General features: G+C 35.1%; 1 protein-coding gene across 1 annotated transcript in view; it reads left to right on the top strand.

Annotated features, from left to right (window-relative positions):
- Positions 1–10,550, top strand: part of SRP54 (signal recognition particle 54) — a 52,729-nt gene extending 42,179 nt beyond the window's left edge. Inside the window, exons 14-16 of the mRNA XM_084874745.1 lie at positions 2,130–2,300; positions 6,724–6,819; positions 7,581–10,550. Of these exons, the coding sequence (XP_084730871.1) occupies positions 2,130–2,300; positions 6,724–6,819; positions 7,581–7,672 (359 nt within the window). The 3' untranslated portion in view covers positions 7,673–10,550. The remainder of the gene's footprint in view (positions 1–2,129; positions 2,301–6,723; positions 6,820–7,580) is intronic.
- The last annotated feature ends 2,768 nt before the right edge of the window (positions 10,551–13,318 follow it).

Genomic DNA, 13,318 nt, shown 5'->3' on the forward strand with positions numbered 1-13,318 from the left:
TTTGCCTGCTGATGAGACATTTATGCAAATGGGAAGAAGTACCAGGAAAACATATTTCATTTTAATATGTAAAAAGATTTTTTATAATTATAGAAATAATAGAATGTTATTATGTTATGTTAGATAGTGGGTTATCTCTCCTGGGGATATCAAGGCCGAGGCTAGATGACCACTTATGGGGGATGTTGTAGAGAGGATGCAGACTTAATAGATTTTGACTAAAGGCCATTTCATTTCTGAGATTATATGCAACTAGTACCAGAAGAAATATGCCTCATATTCTAAGAGTTATCAAAACACTGAAACAAATTAACTATGTTACAGAAAGGATTAGAATACCAGTAGTAATTACTTGATAATAGGAAATATTGGGTCGGCAACTAAGTAATTGCGGGTTTCACACATATATGGCTTCAGTTGAATTTTTAGGTTTGCAGACGTAGTACAAATGTAAAACACATTTTGTATTTGATAGTTGGCTATTCAGCTGTTAATCAGTAAAAAAAGTTTTTTGATCTGTTTTGTAGTTTTTGTTTGGCGTTCGTTGAAAAATGGAAAATCAAAAGGAACATTTTCGTCATATTTTGCTTTTTTATTTCCGCAAGGGAAAAACGCATCAAAAGCTCATAAAAAGTTATGTGCTGTTTCTGGTGACGAAGCCTTAAAAGAACGGCAGTGTCAAAATTGGTTTGCCAAATTTCGTTCTGGTAATTTTTCACTCAAAGATGAAAGACGCTCTGGTCGTCCAGTTGAAGTTGATGACGCCCTAATCAAAGCAATAATCAATTCGGACTGTCACAGTACAACACGTGAGATTGCAGAGAAGCTTCATGTATCACATACATGCATTGAAAATCACTTAAAACAACTTAGCTATGTTCAAAAACTTGATACATGGGTTCCTCACGAACTGAAAGAATCACAGTTAACGCAACACATTAGCAGCTGCGATTTGCTAAAGAAACGTAATGAAAATGATCCATTTTTAAAACGACTGATAACTGGCGATGAAAAATGGGTTGTTTACAACAATATCAAGCGGAAAAGATCGTGGAGCAGGCCAGGTGAACCAACTCAAACAACATCAAAAGCTGATATTCATCAAAAGAAGGTTTTGTTATCAGTTTGGTGGGATTACAAAGGAATTGTCTACTTTGAACTCTTACCACCCAACCAAACTATCAATTCTGATGTCTACATTGAACAACTAATGAAATTAAACAATGCAGTTGAAGAAAAGTGGCCCGAATTGACAAATCGAAAAGGTGTTGTATTCCATCATGACAATGCAAGGCCACACACATCTTTGGTCACTCGGCAAAAATTAATGGAGCTTGGTTGGGATGTTTTGCCACATCCACCATATAGTCCTGACCTTGCACCATCTGATTACTTTTTGTTTCGATCTTTACAAAACTCCTTGAATGGTAAAAATTTCAATAATGATGATGATGTCAAATGGTACCTGATTCAGTTTTTTGCTAATAAAAACCAGAAGTTTTTTGAACGTGGGATTATGATGCTGCCTGAAAGATGGCAAAAGGTCATTGATCAAAATGGGCAATACATTAAAGAATAAAGTTATTTAGTTCCATGAAAAAATTGTCTTTGATTTTCTTTAAAAAATCCGCAATTACTTAGCTGCCGACCCAATATAATAATTATTCTGTTAATATAGGTAGATCTACCTACTTCTGCTTGCATATATGCCTAAATTTATTATTTAAAGGTTAATGGTATTTAGAGCTAAGGTGAGCACTTTTGTTCTTTTCTGAAATATACCTTTTATCTCTGATACATGCTCTGAGGAGCAGTTAGATAAGAGATATGGAAAGGATGGGCATGGGTTTGAAAGGTTTTCAGAATGTTCTATTTTACTTAAACTGTAGAGTAAGTACATATTAGTTTTTTGTTTCTTATAGCTTATGAATATAAATTTCTTTGTAATATATTCCATGTTGAACTTTTAATAATCAGGTAAACAGGGCAGCTGATAACATTTGTTAAATCTGGTTGTGGTTTGATCATTATAATTGTTTTTATGTGTGTAAGATATCTGCATATAACTGCTTTGATAATGAAAGTTAATTGTATGTAAGTGAAAGTAATTGACCCTTCCTTGCCTGCAGAACTTGACAGTACAGATGGTGCCAAGGTTTTTAGTAAGCAACCAGGAAGAATCCAGAGAGTAGCAAGAGGATCAGGTGTGTCAACGAGAGATGTTCAAGAACTTTTGACACAATATACTAAATTTGCACAAATGGTAAAAAAGATGGGAGGTATCAAAGGACTTTTCAAAGGTAAGAAAAATAAACTCATCATTTTAGTTAACACACTGAAAGGAAAGAAAGTAAAAATTAAAGCTAGGAATACTGCCAGAATTAGAAAATATATTGCTAAATTTCATGTTATATTTAAGTATTTCAAGGTTCATAATGTGATTTCTGATTTCAAGGTAATAAACACTCAGATTTTTTAAACTTAATTTACTTATTTTTTGAAGATGTAATATGTATTAAAGAAAATGTAGAAAATATAAGATTAAAATTTAAAATAACTATTACCTTTACTCCCTAGAGAATTACGTGGGTTGTATTCCAAATAATATTTGATATAACTTGTGTTTTTTTCTGATACATTATGACTGTTTTCCATATTATCAAATTTTCTTCAAAATATAACTTTTAACCACTGCATACTATTCCAATTGAGCATGTATCTTTATTTAATGCAGTGCTTCTTTGTTGGATATTTAGGCTGATTCATCTGCTTCTCTGTCAGTATCAGTTCTTGTATCAGTTTCTGTGCCATCATCCATGAGCCAAGGGGTTTTTGTCTGTTTGATTAGAAACAGTAAATGCTGAATAAATTTTGTAGTAATTGCATATTTCCAATTTAGTGGTCAAATATTTTTCAATATACGTTTTTTAGATTACTGATAAAGCTTAACATATCTGCATTTACTTGTTTGAATTTCCTTTGTGAATCACCTCATAGGTTAGCTATTATTTCTTTTTTGTTGTTATTGCTTTGTAATAACTGTTTAAAATCTTGGCTTATATCTGCAAATATTCTTCCCAGTTTTTTACTTGTCTTTAATAAATATTTATATGCATACATATATATTTTTTTGTTAATCCTCACCTGAGGATTTTTTCCCATTGATTTTTAGAGAGAGTGGAAGGAAGGGGGAGAAAGAAAGAGAGGAAAATCGATCACATTGATTGGTTGCCTCCTGAACAGTTCCCTGACCATGCCAGAGATCAAGCATGCAATTGAGGTATGTGCCCTTGACTGGAATCCAGCCCACGATCCTTCAGTGCAGGCCACCACTCTAACCACTGAGCAAACCAGCAATGGGTGTGTGTGTATGTGTGTGTGTGTATTAATCCTCATCCGAGGATATTTTTAGAGAGAGTGGAAGAAAGAGGGAAAGACAGAGAAATATCCATGTGAGAAAAACACATCAATTGGTTGCCTCCTACATGTGCCCCTACCAGGTCCTGGGCCAGGGAGGAGCCTGCAATCGAGGTACATGCCCTTGGCCAGAATTGAACTCAGGACCCTTCAATTGGCCAGGGCTATTTATGTGTGTGTGTGTGTGTGTGTGTGTGTGTGTGTGTGTGTGTATTTTATATATTTATATATTTTCCCCCCTAAACTTATCAGGAGGTTTATTTTTTGAAAGCATAGTGCCATCTGGTGTAAGAAAAAAATTCAGAGTATTTATATTTTTTAATGAACAATTTTTATTTTTAATGTAGTCAAGGCTATTTATCGTTTTCTTTTATGCTCATAAAAGTTTTCTCGCCAAAACCGGTTTGGCTCAGTGAATAGAGCATCAGTCTGCAGACTGAAGGGTCCCAGGTTCGATTCTGGTCAATGTACATTGGTTGCGGGCACATCCCCGATGAGTGGTGTGCAGGAGGCAGCTGGTCGATGTTTCTTTCTCATCGATGTTTCTGGCTCTTTACCCCTCTCCCTTCCTCTCTGTAAGAAAATCAATAAAATTTAAAAAAATAAAAATAAAAAAGTTTTCTCCATGTTGGTGTAACAGTAGTCAGCTATATTTTCTTATACTCATTTTGGTTTTATTTAAATGTTAGGTTTTACTTTTTGTCCAATTTGAAATGTATTTTGCTCTGGATTGTATAAGGTTAAAAAAACTAAGTGTGTTTTTCCAAAGAGTTAATTAACTGTCCCAGCCCTCTCAATTTTTTTCTATATTAAACACTATTAAAGTGAGTTTCTTTCAAAAAAATATTTTTAATATATTTTTATTGATTTCAGAGATGAAGGGAGAGGGAAAGAAAGACAGAAACATCAATGATGAGAAAGAATCATTGATTGGCTGCCTCCTGTACACCCCCTACTGGGGATCAAGCCTGCAACCTGGGCATGTGTCCTTGACCGGAATTAAAGCCGGGACCCTTCAGTCTGCAGGCCCTATTCTATCCACTGAACAAAACCAGCTAAGGCTCAAAAAATATTAGTTAAGCACACTCTAAAGATGAATCATACCATTAAATAGCTTTCTTTAAAAATAAGTATTTATACAAGTTCTTACCACCTTTTTCTTCGACACTTTTCTTATTTTCCTTGCTGCTATATCCTAGATTCTCTTTTTAAAAAAAAAAAAATTTTTTTTTAATTGATTTTAGAGAGGAAGGGAGAGGGAGAAAGCGATAAAAACATCAGTGATGAGAGAGAATCATTTATTGGCTGCCTCCTGCACACCCCCTACTAGGGATCAAGCCACAACCCCAGGCATGTGGCCTTGACTAGAATCGTACCCGGGACCCTTCAGTTCATAGGCTGGCACTCTGCCCACATGTGATGTTATAATTCCTAACATCACATGCTATTTCAGATAGTGATTAATAAACAGGTGTCAGTTTAACATCTTTCCTAAACCCTGACTGTTGTTGATAGAACTACTGCACATCCATCAACCACTTCTTATTTAAATATTGATTACTCAGTAATGGCAAAACCAAGATGAAATGGGCATTGGATATGGGGCACATCCTTGTCATACCATAAGTTTTAAATCCTAAGGAACAGACTCTATGACAAAAAAACAAAATGAACGTAGAATTTACATCTTGCATAGATTTAATTATTTTTCGCAGATTTCATTGTTTTATAAAAACATCTATTCATAGACCTTAGTTCATATAATTTACTCAGATTATCCAGTTTTGATTAGAGAATCAAGGGCAGCTTTGGTTTTCATTTTCCTAAATGCTCCTATGAAGTAAATTGCTGAAGCAGTTTTATTTATTCATTGCTGTTGCATTGATCTCTTTTGCTTTCTGTCTCTTAAGCACAGCAACTATTCTCTAAAGCAAGCATGTCAAATTCAAAGGCTAACACGGGTCAAATAAAAAAAGGTTTAAGTTTATGTGGGTCGCAAAAAAACCCAAAAGCTTCAATTTTAATAAATGTAGGTTCATTTCAATAGAGAAATGCTAAATACAAAGGACTGAAATAAGGGAGTAATTATTAACATAAAATAATAGAACATTTTAATAAAAATTAATATTTTTTCTTGAACATTAACTTACCAGACACTGTATAACTGTACAAATTAATAAGCGTAACACAAATAAATCTATTTTTCTTATTCTCCAAAAGCAAAATATTTCCTTTTGTGCAAATTAGATAAGTCAGTACAAGACTAATGATGTGGAAATCGGCTGCTAAAACATTTGCTGCTAGTATTGGTAGAGAGAAATGGTGTGTCTGTGAGTAAGGCGTATAAGGGAAATAAATGCAACACGATTATATGTGTATATTGTAAAAATTAAGTTATGAAATTTTTATTAAAACATTTATCACATACCATTATATTGGCTGGGACACAAAAATACTCGTTGTGGGCTGCAAGTTTGACATGCTTGCTCAAAAAGAAAATCTCTTATCCTGCCTCAGAGTGCTTCTTTTTCATTGGCTTCTGCTTTTCCTGCGGAGTTTTGACTGTGTGTGTGCAATTCATTGATAAATGGAGTTGGGTTAGTTGTCTTACTATTCTCTGAAGCTTCTTGTTATTTTTATTAGTTTCTTAGAAATATAAAAATTTTCAGGTTCGCCGGGACCGGTTTGGCTCAGTGGATAGAGCATCGGCCTGGGGACTGAAAGGTCCCGGGTTCGATACTGGTCGGGGGCATGTACCTTGGTTGCGGGCGCATCCCCAGTGGGGGGTGTGCAAGAGGCAGCTGATCGATGATTCTCTCTCATCGATGTTTCTAACTCTCTATCCCTCTCTGTGAAAAATCAATAAAATATATATATTTAAAAAAAAAATTTTTTTTTTCAGGTTCTTTCAAAATCCTTCTTTCATATTCGTTTACCAGCATCCAGACTCTTTCCTCATTAATCCATATCTAAAAACACAGTTTTTTGTTCAGCATTCTCCCATATCACTCTAATAAATTGTTATGGCTTACATTAATCGCCACTGGATAGTTTTGCTTATAGTGGCTCACAGGTATAACTAAAAGTAGTAAGAAAAATCTTAGCCCTGAAGAAAGTTCCTTAAATATTTCTTAATATATAATTTCACTTATACGTTCTCAAAAGTATATATGTAATTGAGAAATGATTGTGTTAGAGTGATAAGATTATAGATGATTGATTTTTTTATTTACTCAATTTATTAAACTTTGTGATATCCTGATTGTATTACATTCCATACTGACTCAAAACTTTCTTTAATTTCAGGTGGAGACATGTCTAAGAATGTAAGCCAGTCACAGATGGCAAAATTGAATCAACAAATGGCCAAAATGATGGATCCAAGAGTTCTCCATCACATGGGTAAATACAGAGTTACTGTCAGTTGTTTAAGGGTTGTTTTCATTAGCCTTCTGTTGGTGATACTGTGAAAATCTGTTCAGCAGATATCTGATTTTAGGGAAATGGCCATCTGTCCTCTAAGTTGAGTAGTTGTAATAGTGCCTATGTAAGCTGAAGTTTTATTCACCTCTCTGCTGCCATCTGTGTGATATTTGAGCAAACTACTTAACCATCTTTTTAAAAAAATGTTTTTATATATTTCAGAAAGATGAAGGGTGAGGGAGAGAGGAATAGAAACATCAATAATGAGAGAGAATCATTGATTGGCTGCCTTCTACGTGCCCACTGGCCATGTAGGAGCCCACAACTTATATGTGCCCTGACCAGGAATTGAACCATGACCACCTGGTTCATAGGTCAATGCACAACCACTGAGCCACACTGGTCAGGCAATAAAAGATTAATTCTGTAAGTCCTATGAAATAACTCCCTGCCCTCCCAAATTGATTACAATTTACAATAAAACTCATTTGGACTTCCCAGGAATTGAATTTTTTGTTTAGATTTACTGACTTCTTACTGTGTAATGGACACTCTGTTCTAAGGTCTTTCAGGCATTATTTCTCACCACTTGATGAGATAGATTCTTCATTCTCTTTTATAGATGGGAATACTGGTATATTTTTTTGGGAGTTAAAGTACTTATTAGGCAAAAGTAATAAGTGTTTCAGGTTCTGCTTAATTCAAGTTCTTATAATAATCTGATTTTACTTTCTCTCTAGGTGGTATGGCAGGTCTTCAGTCAATGATGAGGCAATTTCAACAGGGTGCTGCTGGCAATATGAAAGGCATGATGGGATTCAATAATATGTAAAGAAGATGCCTTAATATAAACTGACTCAGCTGATTATATTATTTGCTGAAACCTCAGAGTTTCCTCTTTTTAAAAATGGGGAAAAAGTATTTTTCTTGCCTGTCTTGCCCTTTTTCTTTTCTCTTCTCATCGTTTTTCTCCCCTCCTTTTCTTCTTCCTTCCTTCTTTTCTCCTTCCCTTTGATATCAGGGAGGAATATGTGATTTTTGTGGAAATCATATTTTGCTTTAGATTTTCTTCTGTCCGTTTTTACCATCGTAACACTTAAGTTAAACAAATCATGATGTAAAATTTTAGTACTTGAGTTTTTAATTGTTTCAAAGGCCAAGCTTTACATTTGTAAACAGTCCTGGTCAGTAGTTACATAATTTCTCAATAAAAGTGCTATAAAATAAACTTCAGAGTTGTTATAAGGGTTTGTTAATTTTCTTTATGCTTTAAAATTATCAGTGCATCACATTAGACAGAAAAATCAGTATCTTTCATTTAAACCTATCCTTGGAAGTATACCTTTAATGGGAAATATGGTAGAGTGTCATAACCATTAGTACTAGGAATTTTTGTTTAACTTAGAAAAAATAAGATAATTTTGCAATAGAAAATCTTACCACTGCCATTTAAATTTAAATTATAAATAGGGTTACAATTTATAATACAATGTTTTGTATATAACTTGCTTTTTTTTTTTTTTTTAGACAAATCTTTATTGTTCAGATTATTGCAGTTGTTTCTCATTCCCCCCCCCCCCATAGCTTCCCTCCATTTGGTTCCTACCCTGCCCCCTGCCCTTACTCTTTCCCCCTCCCCGCCACTGTCCTCATCCATAGGTGTACAATTTTTGTCCAATCTCTTCCTGCATCCCCCCACACCCCTTTACCTTTGATAATTGTCAGTCCACTCCCTTTCTATGCCCCTGATTCTATTATATTCACCAGATTATTCTGTTCATCAGATTTTTAATTCACTTGATTTTTAGATTCACTTGTTGATAGATATGTATTTGTTGTTCATAATTTTTATCTTTACCTTTTTCTTCTTCTTCCTCTTCTTAAAGAATACCTTTCAGCATTTCATATAATACTAGTTTGGCAGTGATGAACTCCTTTAGCTTTTACTTATGTGTGAAGTTCTTTATCTGACCTTCAATTCTGAATGGTAGCTTTGCTGGGTAAAGTAATCTTGGTTGTAGGTTCTTGCTATTCATCACTTTGAATATTTCTTGCCACTCCCTTCTGGCCTGCATAGTTTCTGTTGAGAAATCAGCTGACAATCATATGAGTACTACCTTGTAGATAACTATTTTTCTCTTGCTGCTTTTAATATTCTCTTTGTCCTTTGTTCTTGGCATTTTAATTATGATGTGTCTTGGTGTGGTCCTCTTTGGATTCCTTTTGTTTGGATTCCTTTGGTTCTCTGTGCTTCCCAGACTTATAAGTCTATTTCTTTCACCAGGTGGGGGAAGTTTTCTGTCTTTATTTCTCCAAATAGGTTTTCAATATCTTGTTCTTTCTCTTCTTCTGGCATCACATAATTTGGATGTGGGTATGCTTGAAGTTGTCCTAGAAGCTCCTTACACTATCTTCATACTTTTGGATTCTTTTTTATTTTTTCTTTTCCTGTTGGGTGCTTTTTGCTGCTTCATATTTCAAATCTTTGACTTGATTCTTACGATCCTCTAGTCTGCTGTTGGATCTCTGTATATTATTCTGTATTTCAGTCAGTGTATGCTTAATTTCTAATTGGTCCTTTTTCATATGCACGAGGGTCTCGCTAAATTTATCAGTCTTTTCTAAAAAATTCTTGAAAAACCTTATAACCGCGGTTTTGAACTCTATATCTTGTAGTTTGCTTTTCTCCATTTCTACCATTTGTGACCTATTTCTTTGTCTCTGCATTTTGAGACAATGCTCTTTCTCTTGGTGTAGGAGACAATGCTCCAACCCAGCCACCTGGCTGGAGCTATAATAGAACAATGGCTTTTAAATAAGTTGTGGAATTGTTTTAAAATGCTAGAGTAATTATTAAGCCTCTTTATTATTGACATGAATAGATGTAGTGTAGTAGTATATTTTGAACTAGGATCAAATGACTGACATTAGGAGAGACAAAGAAATAACTAGTTTTTATAGTACTAATTTTTTTTTTAATATATTTTATTGATTTTGTACAGAGAGGAAGGGAGAGAGATAGAGAGTTAGAAACATCGTTGAGAGAGAGTCATCGATCAGCTGCCTCCTGCACACCCCCTACCGGGGATATGCCCGCAACCAAGGTACATGCCCTTGACCGGAATCGAACCCGGGTCCCTTCAGTCCCCAAGCCGAGGCGCTATCCATTGAGCCAAACCTGTTTCGGCAGTACTAATTTTTTTATGACTCAAGTGTTTTAAGGTCTCATAAGACAAAGTATTTTATTTTTTAATATATTTTTATTGATTTCAGAGAGGAAGGGAGGGAGAGAGAGATAGAATCATCAATGATGAGAGAGAGTCAGTGATTGGCTGCTTCTTGCATGCTCCCCACTGCAGATCGAGCCCACAACCTGGGCATTTGTCCTGATGGGGAATTGAACCGTAACCTCCTGGTTCATAGGTCATTGCTCAACCACTGAGCCACTCTGGCCAGACATAAGTCAAAGTATTTTTTTTTTTTTTTTTTAATAATTACATAGCCCTATCCGGTTTGGGTCAGTGGATAGAGCATTGGCCTGTGGACTGAAGGGTCCCTCATTTAATTCTAATCAAGGGCACATGCCCGGGTTGCAGGTTCTTTCCCTAGTAGGATGGATGCAGGAGGCAGCCAATCAATGATTCTCTCTCATCATTGACGTTTCTATCTCTCCCTCTCCCTTCCTCTCTGAAATCAATAAAAATATATTTTTAAAAGTGTCATTTGTGAACTCAAAAACAAAAATGACAAAGTATGCAACTGATTTTTCTTGTTTACTTGGTAAAGATTTTATATCCCACAAAGTCACTTTCACCAGCTAAAAACTAGAAAATTTTATAGAAGAACATCGTATACCCTATGAAACTTATGTATCCTGTTTCCACAGTAATATCATCACAAGATGCAGCTATAGAAATTTGATAATTGAGAAAATTTTGTTCTCAAACTTAGTTTCTAATTAAACTGATGCTACTGCCTTTGCTGGGCATGCATTTTTGTAATTTCTATCTTCAGGGTACCACTTTCGCATTTTGACCAGAAAAGGAAATGAGATACTTGGCTAAACTTTATGGCTTCTGGCATTGTTTTTAATATATTTGTTTCTGATGCAAAAATGGCAATGGCAAAGGACAACTAAAAGTCTAGAAACACCTTGTTCAGCTTCCATTTCTCTTTCCTATTCTGTAAAATGAGGGAATTGGAGAAGCTTTCTGAAATTCTAATTTTATTACTTCTGTAACCAGGGATCTTTAGTTACAAAAGCTATCCTTCTGTTCTCACAGTTTGTATCAGGAAATGACTTTTGACAGTGTAAGTACTACATACCAAAATTAAATTCTTTAATAATATGAATAAATTTTTACTTTTTGCTATTGTTAAAATTGGTTTTATAACTTTTTGATATGTTATATTCCCGATTTAGACCACTAGCTAGATTTAATGGCATATGACATTTGATTCTTCCTGAATTTTATTAATATGTTACTTAAATATATACAAATATAAACTTAGGTATATAATTCCTTAAGCTTACAATGCTTATGTAATTATAAAACAAAAACACACTTAGAAATGAATTATCAACAAACTAAAACAAGAAAGGGCAAATTAACAATGTGATGTGATGAATGTCAATATTCTGAAATTATCACATTTGTTGGCATATAGAATATAAGATAAATCCTACACACATATACATACACACACTACATTACAGTTTTATGGCATAAGTTTTTTGGGGAAAAATGTATCTTCATTATGTAGTAAAAGTAATTTCAGAGTGTTACATAAGCCATTTTATCAAATACAGTATATTATAATGTGAGCTTCTACTAGTAAGTTCTGATATGTAGTCACATTACATTTATCTTGAATAGGAATATAATGTCACATAGCTAAAAAGAAATGTAATGTGCCTAGCCGGCATGGCTTAGTGGTTGAGCATCGACCTATAAACTAGGAGGTCACAGTTTGATTCCCTGTCAGGGCACATGCCCAGGTTGCAGGCTCAATCCCTAGTGTGGGGCGTGCAGGAGGCAGCTGATCAATGATTCTTATCATTGATGTTTCTATGCTTTTTCTCTCTGAAATCAATAAAAAAAATTTTTTTTTAAGTAATTGACAACTACTACTACACAGGAGGCAAGAAAACCAGGAAATGTATTAGAACTAAAGTCTCATGAGTATTTAAGTAGATAAAATTAATATAATATTAATACCCTATGTCAGTGGATGTAGGGGGTCTAAAAAGTAAATGATAATCCAATGTAATAAAAGGCTAATATGCAAATTGACCAAAGAGCAGAACAACCAGTTGCTATGACATGCACTGATCACCAGGGGTCACATACTTAACACAGGAGCTGCCCCTGGTGGTCAGTGTGCTCCCCCACAGATGGAGTGCCGCTCAGCCAGAAGCTGGGCTCACGGCTGGCGAGTGCAGCGGGGGCCTCTCCCGCCTCCATGGCAGCGCTAAGGATGTCCAATTGCTGGCTGTCAGTCGGACACCCCCCGAGAGCTCCCAGACTGGGAGAGGGCACAGGCCGGGCTGAAGGACCGCCCCCTCCCCCCAGTGCACGAATTTCGTGCACTAGGCCTCTAGTATAAAATAAATTGAGTAAACATCTTTCAGGTAGCTCTAGTACTTATAAACAAATATTTCAGTAAAAAATGGAAGAAAGCATTTAAAATAAATATAAAGGAATTTCAATTTGACTTCGGTGCATATAGTAAAACAAATATTTTACTATTTGAATACAAAAACAACTAAAGAATTTGAATAATCTCTAATAAAAATTGTGTTAGAGCCTTAACTGGTTTGGCTAAGTGGTTAGAGCAGTCGCCTACAAACTGAAGGGTCATGAGTTCAATTCTAGTCAAGTGCACACATACCTCGGCTGCAGGCTCAATCCCTGGCTCTATCGTGGTGTGTACAGGAGGCAACCAGTCTTGTCCCCCTCACATTGATGTCTCTACCCCTTCCTTCCACTCTCTCTAAAAATCAATGGGAAAAATATCCTCGGGTGAGGATTAACAAAAAACAAAAATTGTGTTAGTGAGAACGTTGGTTAAACAACTAAATGTAAATAAGTTTTGATCTTCCTTAAAACCTAGCAATAATTATTAATAAAGCTAAGTTATATCCAAAACTGAAAAGCCATAATTATAGCTCAATGATTCCATTCATTGCTGGGGGTTAGAAGCAGTCATTTTTAAAATTCTGCTCTAGAGAAGTTACTACAGACATCACAGTTATACAAAGGATCATACTAGAATACTATGAAAGAATATATGCCACCAAATTCAATAACCTAGAAGAGATGGCTAAGTTTCTAGAAATATATAACCTTCCTAGACTGAATCAGTAAGAACTGGAAAATCTAAATAGACTAATCAGCAGTGGGGAAATGGAAACAGCCCTGAAAAACATTCCAAAAGTAAAAGTCCAGAGCACCATGGTTTCAAAGACAAAAGTGAA

The sequence above is a fragment of the Pipistrellus hanaki genome (genome assembly GCF_964339955.1).
Source record: "Pipistrellus hanaki genome assembly, chromosome: 1".
NCBI lineage: Eukaryota > Metazoa > Chordata > Mammalia > Chiroptera > Vespertilionidae > Pipistrellus > Pipistrellus hanaki.